General features: G+C 42.2%; 1 protein-coding gene across 11 annotated transcripts in view; it reads left to right on the forward strand.

Moving 5' to 3' along the window:
- cdca2 (cell division cycle associated 2) overlaps positions 1 to 27,658 on the forward strand; it is a 162,128-nt gene that overhangs the window by 32,435 nt on the left and 102,035 nt on the right. For 5 of the 11 annotated variants that reach the window (XM_068023475.1, XM_068023478.1, XM_068023480.1 and 2 more), the window contains 7 exons: positions 4,104 to 4,222; positions 5,026 to 5,137; positions 6,196 to 6,437; positions 7,698 to 7,776; positions 9,677 to 10,422; positions 19,682 to 19,874; positions 24,371 to 27,332. In XM_068023475.1, coding sequence (XP_067879576.1) covers positions 4,104 to 4,222; positions 5,026 to 5,137; positions 6,196 to 6,437; positions 7,698 to 7,776; positions 9,677 to 10,422; positions 19,682 to 19,874; positions 24,371 to 25,842 — 2,963 coding nt within the window. In that variant the 3' untranslated portion in view covers positions 25,843 to 27,332. Of the gene's footprint in view, positions 1 to 4,103; positions 4,223 to 5,025; positions 5,138 to 6,195; positions 6,438 to 7,697; positions 7,777 to 9,676; positions 10,423 to 19,681; positions 19,875 to 24,370; positions 27,333 to 27,658 lie in introns of those variants that run through there. The other 6 variants (XR_010971165.1, XR_010971162.1, XR_010971163.1 and 3 more) reach the window with 3 other exon arrangements.

Raw genomic sequence — 27,658 nt, forward strand, 5'->3', positions numbered from 1 at the left:
ACATTTTAGATGTGTGCTATTTTCTTTAATCAATTCTGAAGTAACCAGACTAATAATTGATTTCCGAAAGGGGTCAGAGGAATTTAGAAACACACAAAAATCTGGCATGGGCTCATTGGGCCGATGGCCTCTTTCTGTGCTGTAAATTAGTTTATGACTCGAAGCTAGTGTTCCAAAGTGGAATTGCAAGATTTGATGAGCAGCTCCGATGTGCACTAAAAATTCATGAGTTGGTCCAATGTTGCTATCTTCATGCAAAAGTAACCATGCACAGACAGGTATATTGTTGAGTGGACATTTATATCTACATTTAATTTAAAGAGGTAAGAAACTCATTAAGGAGCACTTGTTAAAATTGCTTATTCTTTATTCAGGAAAAACTGATAATGCAGCGAGTGTATTTTACTTATTGGAGCTCCCACCACAGAATCTCTTGACACATTGCACAGTCAGGCAGAGAGATAATGGAATGGGATGCTGTGGTCTGCCGGTTTTTTAAAAAGAGAAACATGAACTAACTCGAACACTATAGTGCTGGAGAGAGAGGTTGTTTTAGAGGGGTCAAGGACAGAATCTTTTTGGTTAGAGCTTAAAAGAAATACAGGTACCATTACATTCCTGATTGTATTGTCTTGGCCACAAACTAGTGGGAAAAATGTGGATGAACAAATTTGCAAGGAAATGAGAGCGGTGCAAAATATTAGTTATCGTGGAGGACTTTAATCATATATCGACTGGGAGAGTAATAGTGTGAAGGACCTAGAGGGGGAAGAGTTTAAGTGTGTTCACAAGAATTTTCTAGTTCAGTATGTTTCCGGACCAACAAGCAAGGAGGCATTGCTGGATCCGGTTCTGGGAAATGAGGTGGAACAAGTGGATCAAATGTAAGGCTAAGAACATTTAAGGGACTGTGATAATGGTATCGTAAGTTTTAGGTTAGTTATAGAACAAGGAGCAATCCAAAGGTAAAACAGGTAACTGGGGGAAGGTCAATTTCACTGGCGTGAGAACAGATCTGGCCCAGGTCAATTGGAATCAAAGTTTGGTTGGCACAACTTTAATTGAATAATGAACTGCCTTTTAAAGAATTACTCCTTTTGGAGTTTCTTAGCCTTTTGGCAGGACAGGTTGAGAGATAAGTTAATCAAGCATATAGTATCCTGGACTTTATTAATGGGGCGTAGAGCACAAAAGCAAGGAAGTTATGTTTAACTTGCATAAGATGCTAGTTCGGCCTTAGCTGGAGTATTGTGTCCAGTTCTTATTGCTGCAATAAGGATGTGAAGGAATTGGAGAGAGTGCAGACAAGATTCATGAGCATGGTTCCAGGCACGAGAAACTTTTTCAGCTATGAAAATAGATTGGACATGTTGGGACTATTTTCCTTGTAACAGAGAATGCTGGGAGGAGTTTTGTTATAGGTATTGAAAATCATGAGTGGTCTGGACAGAGTAGATGGGGAGAAACTGTTCCCACTCGTGAAAGGATCGAGAATGCGAGGGCACAGATATTAAGTAACTGGTAAGAGAAGCAAAAATAACATAAAGAAGACTTTTTTCACGCAAAGAGTGGTTCAGGTCTGGAATGCATTGCTTGAGAGTGTGGTGAAGGCAGGTTCAGTCGAGGCATTCAAAAGGGATTTAGACTGTTAGATGAAAAGGAAGAATGTGCAAGGTTACAGGGAGAAGGTGGGGGAATGGCACCAAGTGAATTGCTCATTGAGAGCCAGTCCAGACACAGTGGGCCAAATGGCAGCTTCCTGCACTGTAATAATTAAAAGATTCTGTGAGGAGGCAATAGTTCAGCTACATTCCCATCAGGATAAATAAAGCCAAACCTTGCAGGATAATGAAAGAAGTAGAGGCTAAGATGCAGCAGAAAAGGGGTGCTTACGACAAATGTCAGTTTGATATCACAATTGAGAACCAGGTTGAATGTTAAAGATTATGGGGAAGTCAAAGAAGAAATGAAAAGTGAAGAGAGAGTATGAGAAGAGACAGCCAACATAAAAGGGAATCCAAAAGTTTTCTGTAGGCGTATATATAATACATGGGTGGTAAAAGGATGTGTCTGGCTGATTAGGGCCCAAAAGGGGGATTTACGCAAGGATGTAAATGGCTTGGCTGAGATACTAAATAAGTTATTTCCCTCTTAACCAAGAAAGAAGATGCTGCCAAAGTCAGAGTGAAAGACGAGGTACAGAGACTGAGATACTGGTTGGGCAAAAAATTTATGGAGAGGTATTCGAAAGGCTGGCTGCCCTTAAGAGTTCATAAGTCATCAGGACTGGAGCAGATGCATCCAAGGATACAGAGGGAAGCAAGGGTAGATACAGACAACTTGAGAATTGCAATTGTGAAACATTTGCTCAAAAAAGGATGTAAGGATAAGTTCAGACTACAGGCCAGAGTTTAACCTCTGTGGTAGGAAAGCTTTTAGAAATGGTTGTTCATTTTGTCCCGAATTATCAATTGGACAAATGCTGATTAGTTCAGGAAAGCCAGCACAGATTGGTTAAAGGGTAAATGGTTATAACTAACTTGCTTGACTGTTTTTTGAGGTAATGGAGAGGGTTGATGTGGTGTACTTGGACTTCGAAAAGGCATTTGGTGAAGTGCCAGTACACAGGATAGTCAGTCAAGTTGAATCCTACGGTAATAAAGGTACTGTGGCAGCATGGATACAAAGTTGTATGAGTGACAGGCGGCAAACGGAGAGTATTGACGAGCGGTTGGTTTTGGATTGGAGGACGGTTCATAATGGGCTTCCCCAAAAGTCCGTATTCAGACCACTGCTGTTCCTGATTTATACTCGTGACCTAGACTTGAGTATTCCGGGCACAATGTCAACATTTGTATAAGTATAGTGAACTGTATGAAGGATAATAATAGACTTTGAGAAGATGTAGACAGGCTGGTGGAATGTGCGAACATGTGGCAGAGGAAATGTAATGCAGAAAATTTTGAAGTGATAAATTTTGGTCGGAAGAAGGAGGAGAGGCAACATGAAATCAAGAACCGACTTCTAAAGCGGGTGCGGAGGGACCTGGGGGTACATGTGTACAGATCATTGAAGGTTGCAGGGCAGGTTGAGAAAATGGTGAATAATACATGGGATCCTGGGCTTTATAAAGAAAGCCCTAAGAGTACAAAAGCAACGAAGTTGTGATGAGCATTGATAAAACTGTGGTTTCACCTTAACTGGAGTATTGTCTCCAATTCTGCGCAGCACACTTTAAGAAGGATGTGAAGGTATTGGACAGGGTGCAGAAAAATTTGAAGAAAATGATTCCGGAGATGAGGATAGATTCGGGCTGTTAGCCTTTGAGAGGAGATTTGATAGAGGTGTTTGAAAATTGCGGAGGGGTTTGGATAGAGTTGCTAGGGCAAAACTGTTCTCATTGGTGGAAGGGTCGAGAACCAGAGGATGCAGATAAGAAGTGATTGGCAGAGGCAATATGAAAAAACTAACTTTTCTACAGCAAATGATTATGTCTGGATGCACTGTTGGAGAGTGTGGTGGAAGCAGATTCAATTGTTGCTTTCAGCAGAGAATTCGAAAATTATCTCAAGAGAAAAGATTTCCAGGGCTACGGGGAAAAAATACGGGAGTAGGACTAGCTGAGCTGCTCTTGCACAGAGCTGTCACCTGCGGTCTCCTATGTTTTATCTGGTCTATGCTAACTAACTGCTTTGTCCCTCCCAGTTTTCTTGGTATTAAATTGAGGGATTGTAAAATTGGGAGGGCCCAAACTGGCGTGCTGTTGCCTGTCCAACTATTTGATCTGGTATTCTGTGGAACTAGATTCTTTGCTGGGACCACAAGCTGGCATTGCTGCATGATTTAAAAAAAAAAGTAAAATGCCATTCATTTACCTCCGAGGAGTCCTGCTAAGAAGGGTTGGTTTACATAAAGACGACTTCAGCAATATCAGCAAAAGGGAGGAAGTACTATTTCTTCAGATTTTCTACCCTTTCGAGTTTGAAAGCTTGCAGCTGATAGGCGAGACTCACAAATAACCTCAACATGATATTACTGCTTCAGCTGTTCCTCTGCCCAAGATGCATGATGTGTCTTAACATTTCCTTAAATTTGTCTTCCAGGAAAATTCTCTGAAGCAAGGAACAGGTTCTCCCGGCGAGCATCTTCGGTCGGTGCCCGAGGATCCCCAGAGACCAATAGTCTTATCTGCTATATAGCCAAACAGAGAATGCAACCACAGGTATAATTCAGTTAACTGGCTTTGCTCACAATTATACAATGTCTCTTTATAATTAAGGTTGTCCTGATGGTCATGGAGCTAAATGCCTTGCAGAACATTGCGATTTGATCTTTGGTCTTTGTTGCGTTCACTGATCTCGGCGAGAACAGCAGTGGGGTGCTACAAGTGTCTTGGAAGCTGCAATTGGCCTTCGTGCCTCTTGGCTCAGGTAGGGTTGGGGGAGGGTGAAATCTATTGGGGTTCCTGTTCCTGATAACCTTGCCACAAACTGAATTCAGTCAGACATTGGATGAGATCAAGGTTAAAATAGCCTGCTATGCTCATTGTTTCGGTTCAAACATAAGCAGGCACTTGGGCAAGGGTTAGAAATTGTTGTTCTTGTGCTTGTTCAATTGAAGGGCTGTTTCATGCTGGGGAATGGAGCACTTAGCTCTTCATGTGGAAGCTTGAAAAGATCAACTTCTCTCGCTCTGTCTTAGCAAAATGCCTCCGCTTAGAAGAGCAATTGTCCCATTGCACATGTGTGCCTTTTATTAAAAAAAAATCCTGTTTCCTACACCTGACTGATTGAGTTGGCCTGTTTAAACCAGTTTTCTGCTCTAGGGCATGTCAATGAGTAAGTGATTTGAGTGCCCAGTCCTTTTTGAAATAAATCTTGTGAAGCCATCTATCTTGGCTTGATTTGATCCAAGTGGTACAAGACCAGTGACTAACCTGCTCCACTACCTGGTTCGCCAAATCAAGTTAATTTGAGTTAACAAGCTCGGACCTTGACAATTAGTTGATTCCGTGGCTTTTTTTAGGAATCCAAGAGAGCTTCAATGCTAAAGAGCAAGATGGCGGGATTCATGGACACATTTCAAGTTTCGGAACAGGATGAGAGCAAAATGGCCACCTCTGATTTGCAGCAAGCTGGTAAGAATAGAATGATTTATAAATGCAGGTCTTCAGCTGTGGATGGTGTCCGGGATGACTGAAGGCATAAATGTTCACATGTAGTCTGTATGCAATCCTGTCTCCAACTGTGTTGGCTGATGGTGACTCGTGGAGTAAATGCATCACCTGCTGTCACGCAGCCATGCAGATCAAGAAGTATTAGGTTTAATTTCAGTTTGGACTGTTAGCTAATTACAGCCGAGTTAAAAGTCAGGCAGGTACAGGTGGCACCTCTGTGCTATTGAGAGAAAACAAATTATGCAGGGTTCTTTGATCACTGTCCAGTGTACACACATGCATGACCTAACTAGAAAAAGGCTTGACTGATGGTTTCACCACTCCAGCCATCCCTTGACCAAACACCTGCGAACGTTTGTTCAACATGTCATAACATATCTTTTCCTTTTCACAGGTGTTAATTGGTCTGTGTGTTTGCAGCACTTTTTATTTAATTTCACATTGAAGCTGACATGATTTACTATTACAGGATATGAATTTTGAGTTACTAACTGAGCCACACAAACTGATCTCCCATTATCAGACTTGTTCGCCTTAGAACTTTACCGTTGACTCAAAATGCTCCCCCCTTCTCCCCCCCCCCCCTCCCCCCCCCAACCGTTGGGCTGAACATCCCATTGTTCTGTTAGATATTTTTTACCATTCATGTGGTTCTAGTGCCAAATTTCCTTTGACCCACCTTTTATGCTTCACTGCAATTCGGATTGTTAACTCTGGTAAAAGGCATTCCCAATATAATTGGCACACTGCTTGTTCCTTTCAATAAATAAAAATAACTTCGGCACTGAAGAGAGTGACTTTGTGATAGGATAAAAAAAAAACTGGTAGTACTCAACAGATCAGGCAGCATCTGTGAAGAGAGCAACAAAGTTAACGTTTCAGGTCGATGACTTTTTGTTACTGTGACTTTCTCAGTTGACAGTGATACATCAATGCATTGGATTTCTGTTTTTTTTTTACTAGTTTAGCAGTTAGTCTGTATAAGCCAGCAAGATGTTGAAGTAATTCTTGTATTTTAGGTACAACTCCTGCAGCGCAACGTGACTGTATCCTCTCTCCGAGTGACAGTAAACAATCATTGAAAAAAAAAGTGACTTTTGGAGGAGAGCTGAGTCCTGAGCTATTTGATAAAAGGTTACCATCCAACACCCCTTTACGTAAAGGAGAAACGCCAGTATGTCAGAAGATCTTCTTCAGTCAAGGTGCTCCCTCTGCTCTAAAACCAAGGTCCAAAGTCCCACTCATTTTGGAAGATAAAATGGTAAACCTCTGCTATTTGGATAAGACCCGATTCAGGTTGGGAGAAAAGTTTGATGAAACTGTCAAATAAGCATGTGGGGTCCATAGTTTAATAAGTAGAAGCATCGAGTAGAAAAGCAAAAGGTATGAAACCAATGCAAATAATTGACAAGGCTGCTGTCTGAATGTTGTGCCACATATGGGTGAGAGTCTGTTTGTATAAGTGGAGTATTGCATGTTGCAACAGAAATGGTGAGATTGTACACTATGAATTGCCTGAAATATCGAAAACAAATGGTACTTGGTACTTGATGGCTTCAATGATTGGATGTCGTTTTGACGAAGCAATCAAATAGAATCCTGAACTATGCAGCAAAATCAGACCATACGCTGGAGCATTTCGTGCTGAACCTCGACAGCACTCTGGTCAGACAACACTCATGAACACCATGCTCAATTTTGCATATTAAACTGTAAAGCAATTAAAAGCACAGGTGTGAAGATGAGGGTCATGAGTTTGAAATTAATGCCAGAGAACTGAAACATGAGGGAGACTAAACAAACCTGGGCTATTCAGATCTGAAAGTTGAGATAGCAAGAACCTTGTAGTGAGATATCTGTCCAGTGAACAGTAAATGCATAACCGTACTTCAAATTAATCCAAAACAATACATTGGACAAAATGACGAAATGCGAAGTTCACGACTGATGGAAGGTAGTTGGTCACATGAAGACTTTGGAAGATATGGAGTAGTCTTCTAGGTAGGATGGTGGAGGTGAAAATTCTGGAATAACCAGTTGGACATGGTTATCAGGAACTGTTCTTTGTGGGTGGTTGAGCCAAGCTGGACTGAATGACCTCCCTCACTGATCTAGTGAGTAGGATTTTACTGTAATGCATTTTTTGTTTTTTGCGTTCATTTTTAAAGTGACTCTTTTGGAACAAAAGATTGATTCACTTTTCCTTTTAAAAGGTGGCCGTAGAGCATCATTTGGGTTTTTAAATATTGCCATGCAATTTGGCATACAGGGTCTTTGAGGTACTGTCCTACAGATAGAATATTAAACCAACAGTGCAGCAATCCCATCAGTACTGCATTGGAGTGTTTCACATATTCCTTAGGCTCTTCTTCGAGTTTGAAATTGCTGCAGGGGCTTTGGAATTTTTTTTTTTTTAACTACTTGATGTAGTGCAAATATCAAAGGTTCTGAAGAAAAGTTTGTGATCATCTGAACAAATATTCTACAGTGTAACCTTTCCACTTTAACTTATATTCACCAGATCGACTCCAATAACGACAGCAGTCCTGTGAATGACCATTGTAACAATACATCACTAAAACTGCTGAGAAAATTGCCAGGTAAGTAAACTTGAAACTAATCTTTTTGGGTTTTATTTTCTGGCCAATTTCTCTTCTCGGACGTAACTAGTTTCATGGGTGAATCCAGGCAGTGAATGTCTGCAGACAGAGCTAACCCCCCCAAGTATCTTTTTTTTTTTAGAGATACAGCACTGAAACAGGCCCTTTGGCCCACCGAGTCTGTGCTGACCATCAACCACCCATTTATACTAATCCTACACTAATTCCATATCCCTACCACATCCCCACCTGTCCCTATATTTCCCTACCACCTACCTATACTAGGGGCAATTTCTAATGGCCAATTTACCTATCAACCTGCAAGTCTTTGATATGTGGGAGGAAACCGGAGCACCCGGAGGAAACCCACGCAGACACAGGGAGAACTTGCAAACTCCACACAGGCAGTACCCAGAATTGAACCCGGGTCGCTGGAGCTGTGAGGCTGCGGTGCTAACCACTGCACCACTGTGCCGCCAAATGTCGTAATCTTCAACCAAATGTCGTAAGTTACACACTTTCCAGTTGGGGTTACTGGAACAAGAACCAGGGTTGTTTTTTTTTTTGCCTTTTTGTTAACTTTTTTTAAAACTCTAGCAGAGGTGCTGTGGCCAAGATTGATTGCAGCATCCCAAATGCTCCACCCCACAGAGCTGCCAAGTCTGAAAAAAGTTGCAGAACTTGAGAGAGAAAATCTGCTCTTTATAGCTCAATATTGCACCACATGATTAATTTATTCTCTAAGCCATAAGATGTTGTGGGGTGTAAAATATTAAATTTTTGTCCTGTTCTAGTATCCTTGTTGTATTCTGTGTGTGTGTGTGTGTTGAAGGGAATTCTAAGAGTGTTGGAAAGAAGCAGGGCAATGCGGTTAGAATAGTTAGCTATGGTGTGGAGCCAATGGTCGTCTCTGTATAATGTGCTGAATAGTTGCATATTAGATTAGTGTGATTCTATTGCTTGTTCATTTGTTCTTTTATAACCAGACAAACTTTGGTATTAAGACATGCAGGGTACAGGGTAGTGTCGAAAGCAATTTAGCACTGATGGTTTTAAAAAAAAAACTAGTTGGTTTTAGATGCTGATGCTGTGCAGTAACGTCCGAGAGCCAGATCAGATTGAATCATGCAAGAAGATGCCCTGATTAATGTGTGATTAACTGCAGAGTGGAGCATGGCTGAATGAAGAATGGAAGCTTTCTCAGGCTAGCAGGCTTGGGTGGATAAACAGGAGTAGTGAAGGACAGATTATTAAAGGTACAAAGATAATTACAGCCAATTTGTGAGAAAACAGCTATATTGAATGAACTATGAAATGTTAGTTGCTTTCTGGCACTGAAGATTAATGAATATTTCTTCTGTTTGGGAACTGAAATATTACCATAGTGTGATGCAGCTGCAGTCAGTTGAACATTTAAAAAAAAAAAATATTGAAACTTCTCAAGTGAACTAGTGGGTTATTTTGGCCACTTTGCATGGTACAAGGATATACACATCAGTAATTCCTGGAATTCTTCCAAGTTTGTTCTGAGTTATGTGATCTTAGTCAGGGTAGCAGTTGAGTTGCCACAAATGACTACAGCACCCTGGCTTAGAGACAAAGCAAAACTTAGGATTGTTCATCACTGTCCAGTGACCCTGATATAAAGTGGCATATGTGTGAGAAGTGTAGGGCTGGACTGTACCGTACCCTAAGTTAGAATAGCCTGCTGACACTCATGATCTCAGTTCACAAATGAAGACTGGTTACTTCATCTATTCCAGTAGTGCTGCTAAATTTGTATGCATCTTGAGCCCCAGGAGGGTTATTGGCAATGTGAGAAGAAAAAAAGTCATGTCAGGGGAGAATATGAAGCAAAAATCTGTTACTCATGTATTTTTAATTTAAATTTTTGGAATAGATACCATGGAAAATGGTACTGCTGGAACCCACAATGTTGGAGAGAGATGTTGCCCAAAACCCATCAAAATTGAATTTTTATCTCCACTCTCAGAATGTGCATTTGAATCAAATCTTGAGAAGTATGATAGAAACGATGAATGTGAGGTGTTGGAAATGAAAGTTCAAGAACTGAAAAAAGAGCTACTGGATACAATTAGTCCATCTGGGTTCCCTGGACAAAGTAGTGAAGCTGGTGATGACAATATCACCGTGAGAAATGTGATGACCCCAAAGAAAACAGAGTCCATTACTAAGATGTTAAAATTATCAACAATAAGTACAGAGTCTGACACATGTTCTGCTGCAATTAGTGATTTGGAATCTTCCAGAATGAAAGCAGCATCAATAGTTGAGTCTGATGTGCAACATATGACTTGTATGCTTGATGAAATGTTGAAAAATGGGGATAGACAGGACAGCGATTTGTCGATCAAGGAATCTATCAGTGACCAGAAGCAAGCCAATTCTTGCATTGAAGACATGTGCCCTGGGATTCAGAATCTTAATGACCAACAGAGACACGAAACTGAAGACAAAATAAAATGCATTGAATCATTAAGTATAGAAGTAAGCCCAACCCCAATCATAATATCAAAGGAAGAGGTGAAAACTAGAAATCAGGAACGAGAGTCCAAGAAAGAGGAACCCCGCAGGTCTACTCGGATCAAGAGTAAGGTTAAGAATATTTCAAAGAACTCGACTACGGTAAGGCAATTTTATTGCATTTTGAGCATTTTCAGTAGCCAATCAGTTGCTTTTTAAGTTGTAAATAATTTTAATCGGGAATAGTAAGTCGAATGTGAATCCTAGTACATTAGTTTGAGAAAACATCAATACAAGAAAAATGGATTTTGACTTGGTCATTCGACATAAACTAGTCATCCTGATAAGTCTGGGATAAGATTCTCTTTGGCTATATTGTACAAAGTCAAACTTTATTCCACTGCTTTTTGAGAATTGAATTGAATCTGTTCCTCTAAAAGCTACAGGCATTTATAGGCACCTTCAACTTGGAAAAACATTACAAAATGCTTACAAACATATGAAATTGACGGGCTGGACCATCAAGACTGCTCTATATCATGATAGTCCAAGCATTATGACAACACTTTTTCCCCCCTCACACTTCTGCAGCCATGTAACATCCTCTAAGAAGTAGAGCAAACCCAGGACGAGTGAGGGGGAAAAAAATACTCTCAAAAAAAAAAAAAGAAATTTCTTTGATATCTTCAGATTAAAACCAGTCCAGGAGGTCCCATGGATCAACTGTTGTCTACTAAAACACTGATGAAAGGTCACTGACCCTGGAACGTTAACTCTGCTTCTCTCTCCACAGATACTGCCAGACCTGCTGAGTATTTCCAGCACTTTTTGTTTCACTTCAGATTTCCAGCATCTGCAGTATTTTGCATTTATTTTATTGTTTGTTAAAACACTTGCCTTATATATGATAAAACTTAGTCCAGTTGCTTATTGAAGGCATGGAGAGAATCAGCACCCACCACACCAGTGGGCATTGTCTCCCAGAGGCTCATTGGTCTCATCTGGCTCAGTCTGCTACTCTTGCATCGTCCTTTCCAATTTGCTAAACTGGAATAATTGAAAAAAATGGAGGCTATCCAGCCTTCAGTTATTTTATCGACCAAGATCAGGTCACTTCTAAGTCTGCACGGCTGTAAAGTAAACAGACCAAGGTCTTTGAGCTTGTCTGAATAGTGAAGTACTTGAAGCAAGGAATCATTTTTGTAGCTCTGCTTTTGAGCTTTTCTAAGGCCACGACAGCAGCGACCTGCAGAGTGTCAAAATGGTGCCTTTTATGTTTAAGAGTTCTGCTGACACAAGTCAGTTGCTGTTGACTTCAGCTCAAGTTTCTCTAGATTGGTCATGAACCTTCAGTGATCTGTGTATGACAGCATCTAGATCTTATTCTCTCTCAACTCCTTTAAATACTGTTTGTATTCTGTGTAGAGAAAAACAGACTTTACTTTTCAGGTCAAAGACCCTGCATCAGAACTGGGAAAAGTTATAAATAGGTTTTGAGCAACAAGAGGGTGGGGAAAAGAGCAAAAGGGGAAGGTCTGTGATAGGATAGAAGACCAGTAGAAGATTTAGTTGTGCAAGGACAAAGAGAGTGGTAATGGGACCAGAAAATAAATTGTGGCTAGAGCAGAAGTGCTACTGTCCAAAAGCAAAAACAAGAGAAAAAAGGAAATGCACCAAGAAAAGGAAACAAAATGGGGACTCCATGTTGAGTCTTGAAGGCTGTATAGTGCCTAATGGAAAGATGAGGTAGTGCTCCTTAAGTTTACATTGAGCTTCATGGGGATGCTGCAGTAGGCTGAGGACAGAGAGGTCCGTGTGAGACCAAGGTGGAGAATTAAACTGACGGCTCAGGGTGATTCTTGTGGACTGAATGGGAGTGCTCCACCAAGCGGTCAGCAAATCTGCGTTTGGTCTCCCCAGTGTAGAGCCAAAGGCATTGCAAGCAGCAAATGCTGTCTCGTAAAATGAAAGGAGTGCACATAAATCACTGTTTAATTAGGAAGGAGTGTTCATGGCCTTGGGCGGTGAGGACAGAGGGAGTAAATGGGCAGTTGTTGCATCTCCTGCACTTGCATGGGAAGGGTGTTTGGGGTGATTGACAAGTGGCTCAGGGTGTTGCGGAGGGTACAGTCCTTTTGGAATGCTGAAGGGGAGTGGAAGATTTGCTTAATGGTGGCATTACGCTGGAGGTGGCGGAGGAATACAGAGGCTGGTGGGATGGAAGGTGAGGGCATGGGGAACCTGATCGTTGTTTTGGAAGAGAGAGGAAGGGGTGAGAGCACAAGTATGCTAAGTGGAACTGAAACAGTCGAGGGGCTATCAAACATGGTGGGGGAGAATCCTCGGTTGAGGGGGAAAAAGACATATCTGAAGCGCTGGTATGAAAGGTTGCATTATCAGAACAGATGCGACAGAGAAACTGGAAGAATGGAATCAAGTCCTTCCAGGGTCTGAGGATGTGTCGTCCAGGTAGCTCTGGGAGTCACTGGGCTTGTGGTGAATATTTGTGAGCTTATCTCCAGAAATTGATACCGAGAATTTGAATAAGTGAAGAGTCGGAGATGGACCATGTGAAGTTGAGAGTAGGGTTGGAAGTAGGAAGCAGAATTGATAAAAATTTTCCAGTTCAGGGCGAGAGCAGGAAGTAGCAGCAAAAAACGTCGTCCATGTACTGGAAAAAGAGTGAGGTGGGGGCCTGAGTAGGACTGGAACAAGACATCTTCCACATAAAACACAAAAAGGCAGGCATAGTTATGACCCATGTGGATATGCGTATGCCTTTGTAATTGGAGGAAGTGAGTTGCATTAAAGGTGAAGTTGTTCAGTGTCAGTATGTCTGGCATTTTCTGTCTGTGTATTTCAGATTTCCAACATTGCTCTTGTTTGCATGTATTCTGTGTTGGCCCTATCAACATACCTGATGTAACATTTAGCGAAATTAATTGGCATTTGCAGTTGTGTCGCCCACTCCCCTTGCACAGAGATCTTTTTGCATTTGATTACACTTTTCTCTCCTGTTGTAACTTTGCACAGATTTAGGTGTCATCTGCAAACTTACTTCTCATACTCAATACCTTTGTCCAGATCACTAATTAAAACCACAAAGAGTCGTGGGCCTGGTTTGATACTTGAAGGACACTGCTTATAATGTCTTTCTAGGTTGAATTGCATCTTTTAAGTCCTGCTAGGCCCCCACCTGCCAAGCATGAGGCACAGTAATTTTGCCATGAAAATTTATTGTAAACTGATACTGGAGTGAAGAAAGGACTTGTTGAACAGATGAGCTGTGGCTGGAAAAGACATTTGCATATGAACAGACTGTGTTTGGAAGGACAAATGAGCCATTCCCTGACACATTCAACCCACAATGCACTTTTGATCAACAGAAGGTGGGGTAGCTTGCATTCCAGGTTGACTGCTAAAATGGCCAAATACACAAACTGACACAGTCAAACCAGCTAGTCACATGACTAACCTGGGCAATTTGAATTTGTGCAGTTTGGGCAGAAAGCTCTTTGCTCCTGGACTGAGAAGATATCTCTCCTGTCTGCTCCCATTGCTTTCTCACAAGCCTCTGAATCCACTGAAGGCATATGAACCCCAAGAGAGAAAAGTCTCCTACAGAGAACAAGATTTAAAAGAATATTGGACCTCAACGAAAAGCAAGATCTAACTGCAATCAAAGGACTCTACAGTGAGCTCTAAGTTCCGGAACAAAGACTCTCCAGATATTGCCTCAAATTTTTCCACTTTATTTCTTCTCTTTTCTGTCTGCAGTTGCATGTGTGTATCGCGGATGATGCTCGCGTGGGCACGTTGTGTATCCGTAGGTGTGAACAGAGTTAGAGTTTAAGTTTTAATAAATTTCAACTTTTCTTCTTTAAACCTAAGAAGCCTGTTTTTGCTGGTTTCTTTGCCTTATAATTGGGAAGTGGTGAACAAGGTTTCACCAATGGGGAGCTAAAAACACGGTGTCTTTTTAAAATTAAATCCTGTTGCAGTAAGATCAGGCAAAGGCTGAGAGGGACCCCGAGACACCTTTCTCACCTGGTCGTAACAGTTAACTACAACTTTTTGACAACAGGGTTTGAGCTGATTATTAAGGCAACATTTCAAATTGCTCCTAGCTAATGTCAGCTATTTTGCCAAAGGCTTTCTGTCATTCCAGGTGTACGATGTCTACTGGATTTCTGTTATCACTGGCAACTTCCTCAAAAAGCTTTATGAAATTTGTATGACACAACAGGTGTTTTCAGAAGCCATATCATGAATTTGTAATCGTCCCTTCCCTTTCCTAGGGATCACAAGGGGCATCTCTTATCCCTTGGAGCATCTTCCCTGCAATGAATGACAGGCTAATAGGTCTGTAGTTCACTGGTTCTGATTAGTCCAGAGGCATAATTAAAAAATGGGATGCCAAGCGAAACAGATGTTGGGACTGGTGACCAATAGCTTGGTCAGAGGTAGGTTCAAGGAGAGTTATACAAGAGGGAGAGGGGTAGGGAAGGAAAAGGCTTTAAAGAGGGAATTCAAAACCATAGGGCTGAGGTGGCTGATGGCAGGGCCACCAACGGTGTGGTTGGCAGAGCAATGCGCACAATGCCATAGTCTGAAGAATCAAGATTTTCGGGTTGCAGGAAGGCGGTGTTGTAGAATTGGAGGAGGTTTGAGTGAGTGACGGGACAGGCAATTAAGTGTTGTAGACCCAAGACTAAGAAAGATAAATTTCAGGTGTTGATGGACAGGGAGACAATGTAATTTGCTGACAACAAGAATTAGCGGATTTTGGTGCAGGATTGAAAAGAAACAGCAGAGTTCGGATGAGCTAAACTTTTAGGCCAGCACGAGAGCATTGGAATAGTCAGGTCTGAAGGCGGTTTTAGCGGAAGAGCTGTCATTGTTGAGGTAGAAGAAGGTGGTTTTTGAGGGAGAATATACGGAGTTGGAAGCTTGGCTTTAGTTTGTATAGTACTTCTTACATGAGGAAGGGGCGAAGGATGGACCTTTGTGTGGCTGTCCGTGCTAACTGTATGAAGGTGGGAAGAGAAGCTGGGGCTGGAGATGCTGTGGGTGCAATTAGAGAGGCAATCAAGTCCAGTTCATTGGGACTGGCTTGTCCGCAGAGAGGATGCACAGTCATAGACATAGACGAGGTTATTTTTAGCTATGATTTGGGCTGTTGCGGTAGGATGATTGATGTGGAAACCTGATTGGAGAGATTCAAAGAGGAAGTTAGAAGAAAGATGGGTGTGTGTTGTGGGACAATCACCACACAAGCAGACTCGGGTACTGGTTCAATCGATTTATTCAAGTATACGCAGGGAGAGATCCTACCTCGGGTGTTCCAAGGTAATACTGTAACTTTACATTCAGGAGCACAGACACATATACTGTTCTTATCATAGCGTGTTCAATCAGGGATGATTGATATGATTGATCCTAATTAAAACGATGGTTTGATTGCACATTCCGATGAGCACACTTCCTCAGCCTTATCACTGCACATACCAGATGGTTCCAAACTGTTGTCAACTGTTCGTGTTTTGTCTCTGTTTGCCCCCTTATACCAACCCTCCACAGACACAGTTGATACCAGGGCCTCAAGGCCCCTGGCTCCATTCTTCACTGTCTTCTCCTAACCTCCACCCTAGCAGCTTGTTTGTTCTCTCCTATAATAAACCTGATCATTAAATTCAGCTGCGATGTATTTCTAATTCTCGGCTTGTTTCAACTTCTGAATGCACCGTTATTGGTCTTTATCAGTGCCCACTCCCGATGTCTCTAGCCTGGGTCTTTTGTTCTTTGTTTCACATTAGTCCAAACATTCCATAGAATTTGCTTCATTGTAAAGTCTGTATAGATCCCGGCTATCGACCTTTACTCCCTAATCCTGCAATTGTTTGGCTGTCTTTCTACCATCCTGACTCCTTTTGCGCTGCCTTTCGAATTCACATTGCTTAATTCTGCGTAACCCCTTCACCATGCATGACATGTCCAAGAACTTTGATAGCCAAGAGCTGTTGGATGTGAAGCGTTGGCTCACAAGGCAAGTGTGATTGAGGTTGGCTTTTAGAAAAGGGGGATGATGGTGGTTTTAAAAGGGAGAGAGAGAGTACTTGAGTAGACTGAGCCATATACAATGTCACGTAGCATTGGAAGTTGTGTGGTTAGAGGTTTCGGAGAAATGGGATGGAGAGAGCAGAAAGTTGGTCTCCTAGACATAATAACTCGGGAGGCATTATGAGAGATGGAAGATAATCTGGAGAGTGATGCGATCTCAGATTGGTTAGAGGGAGGTTTAGCTTCATGGAGGAGAAGAGGGGTAATATGGCAAAAAGGGATCACCTCAACCTTGGTGAAAAAGAAACTCCGACTGCATGTTGTTTTCATCCAGGAGAGCAACTGGACAGTAGTGATGGGTTGGACTAAAATTTGGGAGGGCAAAGCACACAATAATGATTTAAGTTGCAGAAAGGGGAGAGAAAAATAATGGACTCATGCTGAGAGTGGTAGCCAAACTCTCTGTGCTCGGCAGTTCTTGCTCTCTTGCTGTCCTGTGATTTGTAAGATAATTGTATGGCTTTATTGATTGATGTGCTGCTCATTATGTTGCTCCTTTTGATTCTTGAAAGTGACTCTCAAAATTTGGAATGACTCCTGCCTGATTGTATTACAGTTGGTGCAAGGTGCAGTGGTTTATCAATATAGAATGTAAACTGTGACAAATTAGCTAAATTGAATTTAGGCAAGGGGTTTAAAAAAAATTTAACCTTTTTATAATGACTGCTCTGCTAACTGTTTGCTCATGTTAAAATTTAGAAATTGTTAGCCAAGCTCTGAACTTCCCTGTAAACAGTCATATACAGCCCTCTGTTTTCCTCAGCCACGGCTATGGACCTTGCAGAATAAACTTTGTCTCCTTGCTTTACATCACTCGACATAAAATACCAGTCCCAAACTATTGCACTTGGAACAATAATGGAGACGTTGCACATATCCATTTATTAGCACTAAAAGCATAAAAGTGAAGGTTAAATTTTTTTTTCACAGAAATCGGTTATTCTCATGTGCATGTGTTGCACGCGACCAGAAGGCACGCTAATCTGAACATTTAGCATGGAAGTGACTAAGTGGAGAGAATAAGCAGGGAAATGAGATGAGAGTAGATGACTCAGTTGAAGGAGCGAGCATGGCATGATGAGCTCAGTCATCTTTTGTACTGAAACTTCTGAGATTCTCTAACTGAAGCCAAGAAATCTACTGATTGGTGGTGTTGGCAAGCTAACAAAGAGGCAAATGTGCCAACATTTTATGGAGATTAATTTATTTTATTTTATTTTTTTCATTCATTTTCAAAAGTTGAGTTCAGAGAGCATTTAGCAGTGTGTATTTGGTAAGGGACTACTCGTGTTTAATTGTGGGTTCTGCTCAGTGTAGCTACTTGCTTATTGTTCAGAGTGCCTGTTTTAGACCTGTGCTGCAGTGGGTTTTCTCTTGCTCTTGTCCCTGTCTTTTTTTTGTTTCTTGATTCTCTGGTCTGTGGGTCACTATTGACTGAGTCGCCTTTCTAGTTCCAGACCTCCTCCAAAGCATGTTCTCCACAACCTGCGATAGAGAAGGCCCAGGGACAGCTCTTGGAGTGTCCCTGTAATAATTTGACAAAAAAGAACACCTTTTGGGAAACTAATTCACTGGGAATGTGGAATTTTCACACCTAGTCCTTCTAAATTTGGATTGTCCTTGAGAGAGCTGTATAATGTGAGAAAGAGCTTGTGGGCAAGAATTAACAACAACTTGCAATTGCAGAGCAAAACATCCCAAGACACTTCACATTTAGTGTTATCCGAGACAATTTGACAGCCACATGCGATATTAGGAAAGGTCACCTAAAGTTTGATCGAGGAGGTGGATTTTCAGGAGCATTTTAAGAGGAGGATCAAGCAGTGAAGATGTTCAGGGAGGGAATTCCAGAGCTTGGGGCCCAGATAGCTGAAGGCATGACTGTCCATGAAGGGGTGAAGAAATTTGGGGATGCACAGGAGGCTAGAATTGGAGGAATGCAGAGCTCTGGGAGGATTAGAGGGGCAGAGGAGGTTAGAGATGGGGAGGGGTGAAGCCATGGAGGGATTTTCGCATGAGGTTGAGAATTTTGAAATGAAGAAGGAAAGAGCTTTTATTCAGTATGTGTCTCATTCTTGAAGAATAGGCAATAAAGTACTTGGCAAGAGTAATAAAAACAAAAAATGCTGTAAATACTCAGGTCTGGCAGCATCTGTGGCGAGAGAAGCAGACTTAACATTTCAGGTCAGTGACCTTTCATCAGATGGCAAAGGTTAGAAATGTAATAGGCTTTAAGCAAATAAAACGGGGGTGGGGCAAGAGGTAACAGAAGGGAAGGTGTTGATCGGACAGAGGGTCACAGAATAACTGACCATAAGGTCATGGAGCAAAGGCAAACAGGATGTTAATGGTGTGCTGAGAGACAAAGCTTTAGTGGAGAGAGGGTGTTAATTGACAGAAAAATGAACAGCCCTGGGCCCAAGCACAAACATGAAAAGTGGACAGGCACATGGTTAAAAAAAATTAATTATGAAACAAACTACAATAAAATAAACAAATAACAAAGTAAAAAAGAAAAAATAATTAAAAATATAAAGGGGGGGCCCGCCATAGTCTGAAATTATTGAGCTCAATGTTCAGTCCGGCAGGCTGTGCGTGCCTAATCAGTAAATGAAATGCTGTTCCTCGAGATTGTGTTGATGTTCACTGGAACACTGCAGCAAGGCCAGGACAGACATGTGGGCATGAGAGCAGGGGGGTGTATTGAAATGACAAGCAACCGGAAGCTCAGGGTTATGCTTGCGGACTGAGCGGAGGTGTTCGGCAAAGCGATCACCCAATCTGCATTTGGTCTCACCAATGTGGAGGCGATCACATTGTGAGCAGCAAATACAGCACACTAAATTGAAATAATTACAAGTAAACCACTGCTTCACCTGAAAGGAGTGTTGGATAATAAGGAGAGAGAAGGTAAAAGGGCAGGTAGTACACCTGCGATTGCAAGGGAAGGTGCCTTGCGAAGGGGACGAGGTTTTGGTTGGGGGGGGTGGAGGTGGTTGCGGGTAATGGAAGAGTGTACCAGGGTGTCGCGGAAGGATCGATCCCTTTGGAATGCTGACAGTGGAGGGGAGGGGAAGATGCGTTTGGCAGTCGCATCATGCTGGATGTGGTGGTAATGGCAGAGAATGCTCCTTTTAAATGCGGAGGCTGGTGCAGTGAAAAGTGAGGACGAGGGGAACCCGAGGGGAAGGGGTGAGGGTAGAGATATAGTGCTACCAAGTTAATCCTGATTAGTGACCGCCTACATCTCAAATGGTACATGAAGGAGAAGAGAACTGACAACAGCAAAAATGTTTTGCAGGTAACCAAAGGCAAATGTAGGCAAAAATTCAAAAAGGAACTTTATGGAAAACGTGAATATGCTTCAAGGAAGCCATTACTGAGCCCAATCGCAGAGATTTTGGATATCTGGTCTGAATCAGCAGATTCGCCTGATTGTGATGGAATGCTGGAATGTGAACCTTTGAGGAGAACCAGTCGAGTCTATCTTGAGGGTAAGTATCATTTTAATGTTTGTGGGGGGAAAAAATTGATGAACCTGCTCAAGGTTTGTCGACTCGAGCTTACTTGAGACTAAACAAATGAGTGAAATATTGCAAAGGAGCTGGTTGAAGGTGAAGGCAAGTCTTGGTGGGAGCAATACCTTCTTTATATAACAGAATGTAATTCTTGTTCTAGTTTCCAGAACAGTACGGAGGCTGCTTTGTATTTGCAGTTGTTCAGAATGGATTCATTTCCTGTAATTGAAATCTTCAAGTAACTTAGCACAACTTGAGAGAGATCCAAATTGAAAGACTCCACATCAAGCTATTTGCTTCCACCACTTCCTAATACAACTGTAATATATCAGAAAAAAAATCAGACCATTTGTCATTGTAGTCTGTCACAGAATCTGGAAAAATTCACTTGTAAATTATGTAGCTGCTTGAAGATTTTGTTAACTATCTCATCATGCAATGTTGAAACAATATGGCCTGAGGGCTATATGCAGCTCTCACTGATGACTGTCAGTAGCTTTGCAGCTCCTTTGTGCTTGATTGTGTTAGCTTAGCCAACTTGGGGTGTGAAATTGATGTCATGAAGTTATTTAGCCCGAGTTTTCAGCACACAGCTGTTGGAGTGGGCTGAATTAATGAGATGGGTTCAGATGAAACCTTTTGATGGCATCACATATTTGCATCAACATTGAAAGAAAGCTCCTGGCTGAAATAAACTGTTAGTTATGTGTATCATGCAAGAGGTTGATTTCTCCCTTCACTGTTGAACATTAGTATTAAACTCGCTCCCCACTGGCTTAGTTGGTTAAGGTCATACAGGCTATCAGCTTTCAGCATTGAGTTAATTGATATCAGTAGGAGTGCCAAAGTTAAGCTCAATGGTTTGGTGAGGGAGGGGAATAATCAGTTTCGATTCAAGTAATGGTCATTGTTCAATGACTTCTGCTTGAAATTATATAGACAGACAGCAGGTGCAGACAGAATCAGGGTTAGCTGTCAGAACACCCATAATGAATAACCTTGCAAAGCACTATTGAACAATTTTGATAGGTATTCGAGTAATTTTTAAATGCTGACGTCGTTCGTGGTTAATGACATTGGACGTTTTACGGCAATTAAAGGTACAAGAAATGCAAGTTGTTGTTGACTTGATGCTCAGCAGAACAGTGGAACAAAATTAAATTTACATAGGTGTTAGAAACAGAGCCATCCCTATGTTTACTGTTGTACTTCTGGAAATGTTTACATGTTAAACAGCCTCAATAACTTCTTTTAAGATAATACCGGTTATATCATCATTCACAGTAATAAGCCAAAAAAATGTTTTGAACATATGAACACTGGCCATTCAGCCCCTCTAGCCTGTTCGGCCATTCAATAAGATCATGGCTGATCTGTTTGTACCTCAAATTCCAGACTCTCGTTTACCCCCGATAACCGTTGATTTCCTTGCCTAATAAGAATCTAACTCCGTCTTAAACATATTCAAATACCACGCCTCCACCACCTTCTGAGGCAGAGAGTTCCACATTCGCACAATTTTTTACCCCCGAAAATATACTTTTCATAAAAATCTGTATAAGTTTAAAAAAAAAATTACATAACAGTTCAAAACAGCACCAAATTGACATTCCAAAAAGTGGAAAGGAACTCAGTTTTCTTCGATACAGGAGTGAGTTGCCTCACAACCCTTCCATTCCATTTTACATGACATGGACATTTTACATCAAACTCATATTTGGTGTATACAGCCCGAGGGGTTTCCCATGAGTCCAACTCCTCAGTTCACTATGGTGGTAGGACCTTACACAGTGGTCTTTCCCCAATAAGCCTTTGCGGCGGCTGTCCCGAGCTTTACTGCGTCCCTCAGCAAGTAGTCCTGGATCTTGGGATGTGCCAGTCTGCAACACTCGGTCGTGGACAACTCTTTGCGCTGGAAGAGCAGCAGGTTTCAGGCAGACCAAAGAGCGTCTTTTACTGAATTGATGGTCCTCCAGCAGCAGTTGATGTTTATCTTAGTGTGCGTCCCTGGGAACAGCCCGCAGAGCACAGACTTCTGTGTTCGAGCTACTTGGGATGAACCTCCACAAAAACCACTGAATCTCTTTCCACACCTGCTTTACAAAGAAACATTCCAGAAGGAGGTGGGCAACAGTCTCTTCCCCACCACAGCCACCTTGAGGGCAGCGTGCGGAGGGGGTGAGACTCTGGGCGTGCAGGTAGTATCTGACGGGGAGGGCCCTTCTCGCCACCAGCCAAGCTACGTCTTGGTGCTTGCTTGAAAGTTCTGGTGATGAGGCATTCTGCCAAATGACTTTTGGGGAACCATCTGACAGGATCCACCATCTCCTTTTCCCATAGGGCCTGATGGATTGGTGGTCAAAGGTGTTTTTCACAGAAACTTTTCCAAGAAGGATAGGTGGTATGGCACGGTCCAACTGGATGGAGCGTTCTGCGACAATGTGACCAGATCCATCCTTCGCAACACCAGGGACAGAGAACCTCAGCACGTAGTGACACTTAGTGTTTGCGTATTGGGGCTCGATGCACAGCTTGATGCGGCTGGACACTAATGTCATTAGGATGAGGGCAATGTTGGGTACGTTTTTCCTGCCCTTATACAGAGGTTTGGACATAGTGTCCCTCCGGACCCGGTCCATTTTAGATCTCCAGATAAAATGGAAAATGGCTCATGTGACCGCCACAGCGCAGGAGTGGTCTATAGGCCAGACCTGCGCCACATACAGCAACAACGTGGGTGCCTAGCACCTGATGACCAGGTTCTTACCCACAATGGAGAGAGAGTGTTGCTCCCATATGCTCAGTTCGTTGTGTACCCTGGTGACTCGCTCCTTCCAGGTTTTGGCTCATGCCCTGGCCTTTCCGAACCATATTCCCAGCACTGTCAGGTAGTCTGACCTGATGGTGAAGGGGGCAAAGGATTGGTCAGCCCAAAGTCGCACAACCCTCAGAAAAAATTTCTCCTGTTCTTTGTTCCACACACCGAATCTCCACTGCTCCCATCTCCAGACACCGAATCCCAACTGTTCCCATCTCCCATACACCGAATCCCCATTTTCCCCATCCCCAAGACATCGGATTCCCACTGCTCCCGTCTCCCACACAATGAATCCCCACTGCTCCCGTCTCCCAGACACTGAATCCCCACTGCTCCCGTCTCCGAGATACCGAATTCCAGTGTGGTCGTAAATGTGTGCATTCTTAACAGAGACTAAAAGTTAGGTATTTGGTGAGAATAGGAATTCAGTGCCAAGGGGGAAGGATGTGCTGTATTTTTCCTGCAATACTCCCTGTTGGTTTGTGCTGTATTTCATTTAGTGTACTTAAACCTGAAGCCAGATCAAGTAATTAATTTTAAAATTAATCCGCTAAATAGATCTTATGTGTAACTTAATTTCAATAAATAAAAGAAGGTTCTATAGGGATGGCAGGGCAGGTGGTGTGTCGTGATCCTAGACAATAACATCTGCTCTAAGTGCAGTTCTGGTCGCATTGCGTGCAGTTCTGGTCGCCATACGACCAGAAGGACATGGAGGCTTTGGAGAGGGGACAGAAGAGGTTTACCAGGATGTTGCCTGGTCTGGAGGGTATTAGCGATGAGGAGAGGTTGGAAAAACCTGGATTGTTTTCACTGGAACGATGGAGGTGGAGGGGCGACATGATAGAGGTTTACAAAGTTATAAGCGGCATGGACAGAGTGGATAGTCAGAAACTTTTTCCCAGGGTGGAAGAGTCAGTTACTAGGGGACATAGGTTTAAGGTGAGAGGGGCAAAGTTTAGAGGGGATGTGCGAGGCAAGTTCTTTACACAGAGGGTGGTGAGTGCCTGGAACTTGTTGCCGGGGGAGGTGGTGGAAGCTGGTACGATAACGACGTTTAAGAGGCATCTTGACAAATATATGAATAGGATGGGAATAGAGGGATATGGTCCCCGGACGTGCAGAAGGTTTTAGTTTAGGCAGGCATCAAGATCGGCCTAGGCTTGGAGGGCCGAATGGCCTGTTCCTGTGCTGTACTGTTCTTCTTCTCTCCACCCACTCGTTAAAGTCGCTATTGTTGAACTACATGCAGGCTGGTAATGTTAGAAATACTTGACAGTACAGCGTAAAGTAATATGTGTGAGTCAAACGAGAGTTATGTAGCACAGACTTCTGTTAGAATTGAACTTGGATATACTCGAACTCTAATTTTTGCCATTGTCCCTGTCATTTGCATTAATGTTGATTGAATTGGATTTGTCAAAGTGACTTTGTCCCGGTTCACCTTCTGCGCCACTGGTTCCCCCACTCTGTTGGTTATCTGAATTTGCGGTTGTTAGAGTACAGCGCCCTCCCTCTGACTCCTTTCTGGCATCAGACCAAGAGTCTGAATTGTCAGTGGAATTGCTATCTCACTGGGCTTGCCTATTTTAAGTTTTGCACTGTACCACAGCAATTCTAGAGCATTTCCTAATTATGTTTCATTGCCAAGCAGGTACTGTAATTGGAGGAGAAAGTAGTCAAAGCATGCTCAAGTCTGAGTGTTCAGCTGATGGACGGGCTGCTCTGTATGCAGTTTCCAAGTCTGGAAGAAAAAAAATACGAAGACCTGGAAGACCGCGAAAGAGAAGGATACACTACTTGCAGGAGGAGCAGAATATTCAGACATCTGTTGAAAATGAAACTCAGAAAGGAACTGATGGGAATGTTGGAGATCACCGGTATGTGCCCAAGAAATTAAATAATTTACGTTACTGTCTGATAAGTGGTCATGATGAATCATCTAATGTTGCATCTGAAAATACGGAAGACCGCGCGTTTGAAGTGAAAGCACTAGAAAGTTCAAGTGGTGAGAATGTTGTCAGTGACCATAATAAGCCAACAATCATGAGAAGGAAATCTTCAAAACAGGTTGAAAGGAAGCATCTCTGTGAAGAGTTTGCCATGGCAAACAATAATCAGCAAGGACTAACTGGTGTACAAATGCTATTTGAGGGACAGTGTCCACCAGGAACCCGACTTGAAGAATGTATCAAGGAGAGAACTCAAACTGGTGATTGCAACTGCTTATGTTCGTTCCTGGAACCTAAATCAAATTTTGTTGAAGATATTGATAAGCAACTGCAAACAGAGCAAGATGAAAAGGAGGAATTGTCTCCATTGAGGAAGTGTACTTTAACTGAAGAATCCGAAGTTGTATCAAATGAGCCGCTGAGAGCAGTTCCTGACGAAAAAGGATGTATTTCACCTCCTGACTCGGGGGAGGTGTTTCGAAGCAGACCCAGCCGCAGAAATAGCCAATTATTCAATGCAGCAGAACTGCTGTGTGAAAAGCAGCCAGACCAGGCAGCTGTTGTGAAGGTTGGAGGACAGCACATGATAGATGCTAATGGTGATAATAGAGCAAAAGGTGACAACGTTACACAAAGGGACAACGAAAATGAGAGATTTTCTGACATGGTTATCAAGCCATTTGTTTTCAGTCAAAAAAATTGTGTTGATGAGGGTGGTGAAGCCCAAGTAAAAACCTACTATAAAATTCTGCTCAATAATTTTGGTCACTGCTGCTCTTTGGAACAGATAAACTCAAATATGTTGGAGGCTGCTGACCAATTTGAACCCAGAATAAACTATTCGAACGTTGTTTTAGATAATTCATTACTCGAAAAGAAGAAGGTGAGGCGCAGTGCCCGGCTTTCTGGCTTTGTAAATATGGAAGGACTGAGATGGATAGAAATAACCAGCCCTGAACAGTTAGAGGTAAAAAACAAGAGCTGTAAGTTAACCAGAAGATCCTTCAGGCTCACTGAACCATGGGGAAAAGTGTCTAGTACCGAAGAGGTTGAGAGGAAAACTGCATCCCAGTCAAGAATTAGGATGCTCCGCCGAAGGTCACTTTCATGCAACAGAAATATAGCCATTGATGACTTGGAGGAGCCTCCCCAGAAAAAGATTATATTGGAATAAGGTTACTGTCAGCAATACAAAGGTATTCTAATATATCCGGAAAAAATTTGCTTTACTTGGATATTTGTGTGGCTTGTTTTAAGTGTGTGAAATTTTCATTTTCTGCCCACTTGAATTGGGGGGAAAAAAGTATCGATTCTGCAATGGAAAACTTGGGTCATGTCTCGAAGTAGTATTGTGACTAGGGCAAAGTACTGATGGTCATTTTTCTGTCACCGCTGCTGGGGTCAATTTAACTGATTAATTCCAAGCACTACACAAGGTGCATATTAGCTTGAGTGCAGATGTGCAGTTCTTGTTTGGCTACACCCCAAATTGTAACTAAGTGAAGTGACAATAAAACAGATGCACAAGAAACAGAAGTCACTGCGCTGATAAATGTAAAAGTACGAAGTCAGCTGTTGAAACCCCATGTGAGCAGTGTTACAGGGACGATGGGGAAAAAATGGAAAGCAATGAATACAGGTCACTGTCCTGAAATCGGTCAAAAATCAGTTTGTTAGAAACTTAATTCATGTTGGGACAATTGGTTTTGTTTCATTTTGACACTAATTTTTCCAACTCCCATGAAGACACTGAGGCTTAGGAGTTCTGTTAGTGCTGGGCATCCAGTAACACTTAAATTAAATAAGTATTCTTCATTTGTTAGACGAATGAGCCTTTGGAATCCCTGTGCACAGAAGGAGAATGCAATGGAAATTTTCTGTGTCCTCATCCAATCTTGATGTCCAATTTCAGACTGTGAAACCTCAATAACAATTGGGAAGAAGAACCATGGTTGCATTTTTTTTTTCACCTTCTCATGGGGTACTGAGGTCAGCTATAGTAGCTGCACCTTCATACCAGCTGAGATCACCTAACTTGACATGAAACAGGAATTGAATCAGATATCGATAGTGAGTGCTCCACTGAACCTTTGCTTTAGCCACAAGGCCATTTGAGAGCTTTAGGTTTAATAGATCCATCTAAAATTATTGTATGCTTTATCTTTGAGTCAAATAAAATTCTTGGGCTCTCTTAAAGGAATTGAAGAAGTGAGAGAATTATGTGTAACGTTGACTATACTGACAACAGTTTAAGGAAGATGACTCAAAATGAAGCACCTGGAAATGAGACCCAGCTTGGTTATTTTGAAGATATTGGTCGTGCTCCTTAAATATACTCTACCAATGTACCAGTGTGAAGATGGAACAGGTACTGAATCCCAACATTAGCTGAACCACAACTGGATGATTGAACTCCGTATCTTCAGCTGTACTACACAATACAAACTTAATGAGATGCATTTTCTATTGTCGAATGAGATACAGGTTTCGCATGCTATTTGTTTGGAGTACGTTTACTCCTGCTTTGTCATTTCAAAAAAAAAATGTTGAGCTGATTCATATGAAATAAAGAGGCACACATGCTGAATTTTCCTACAAGTCAATATTCTGTTGCATAGCTGCATTCAGCTGCTGCTGAAGTTTTCTGGTTCAGATCTGACCAACACCTTGAACAGGTAAGTTTCCTGTCTACATACCTTAACAGTTATGTGATTTCACATTATTAGCTTCAGGTCAGCTCTTGAGCTGTTTCGAAGTCATGATCCTGGTTACTCTGGAGCAGCTCTCTTTATGGTCATCACCAGAGTGGCTGAGCTCCTGGACGATAACAGTCTCTTGCCTCTGTGCAAATTACATGGATGACATTCCAAGTCTGGGTATTCAATAGTGTTTCAGCACTGCTGGCCTGAGGGTATGATGAGAAAACCAGTGAAAAAATCTTGTTTGGCAATGCTCAGCTGTGAATCAGAAGATGGGTTTAAGCTGCACGC

This window comes from Heterodontus francisci, chromosome 47 (assembly GCF_036365525.1).
Source record: "Heterodontus francisci isolate sHetFra1 chromosome 47, sHetFra1.hap1, whole genome shotgun sequence".
NCBI lineage: Eukaryota > Metazoa > Chordata > Chondrichthyes > Heterodontiformes > Heterodontidae > Heterodontus > Heterodontus francisci.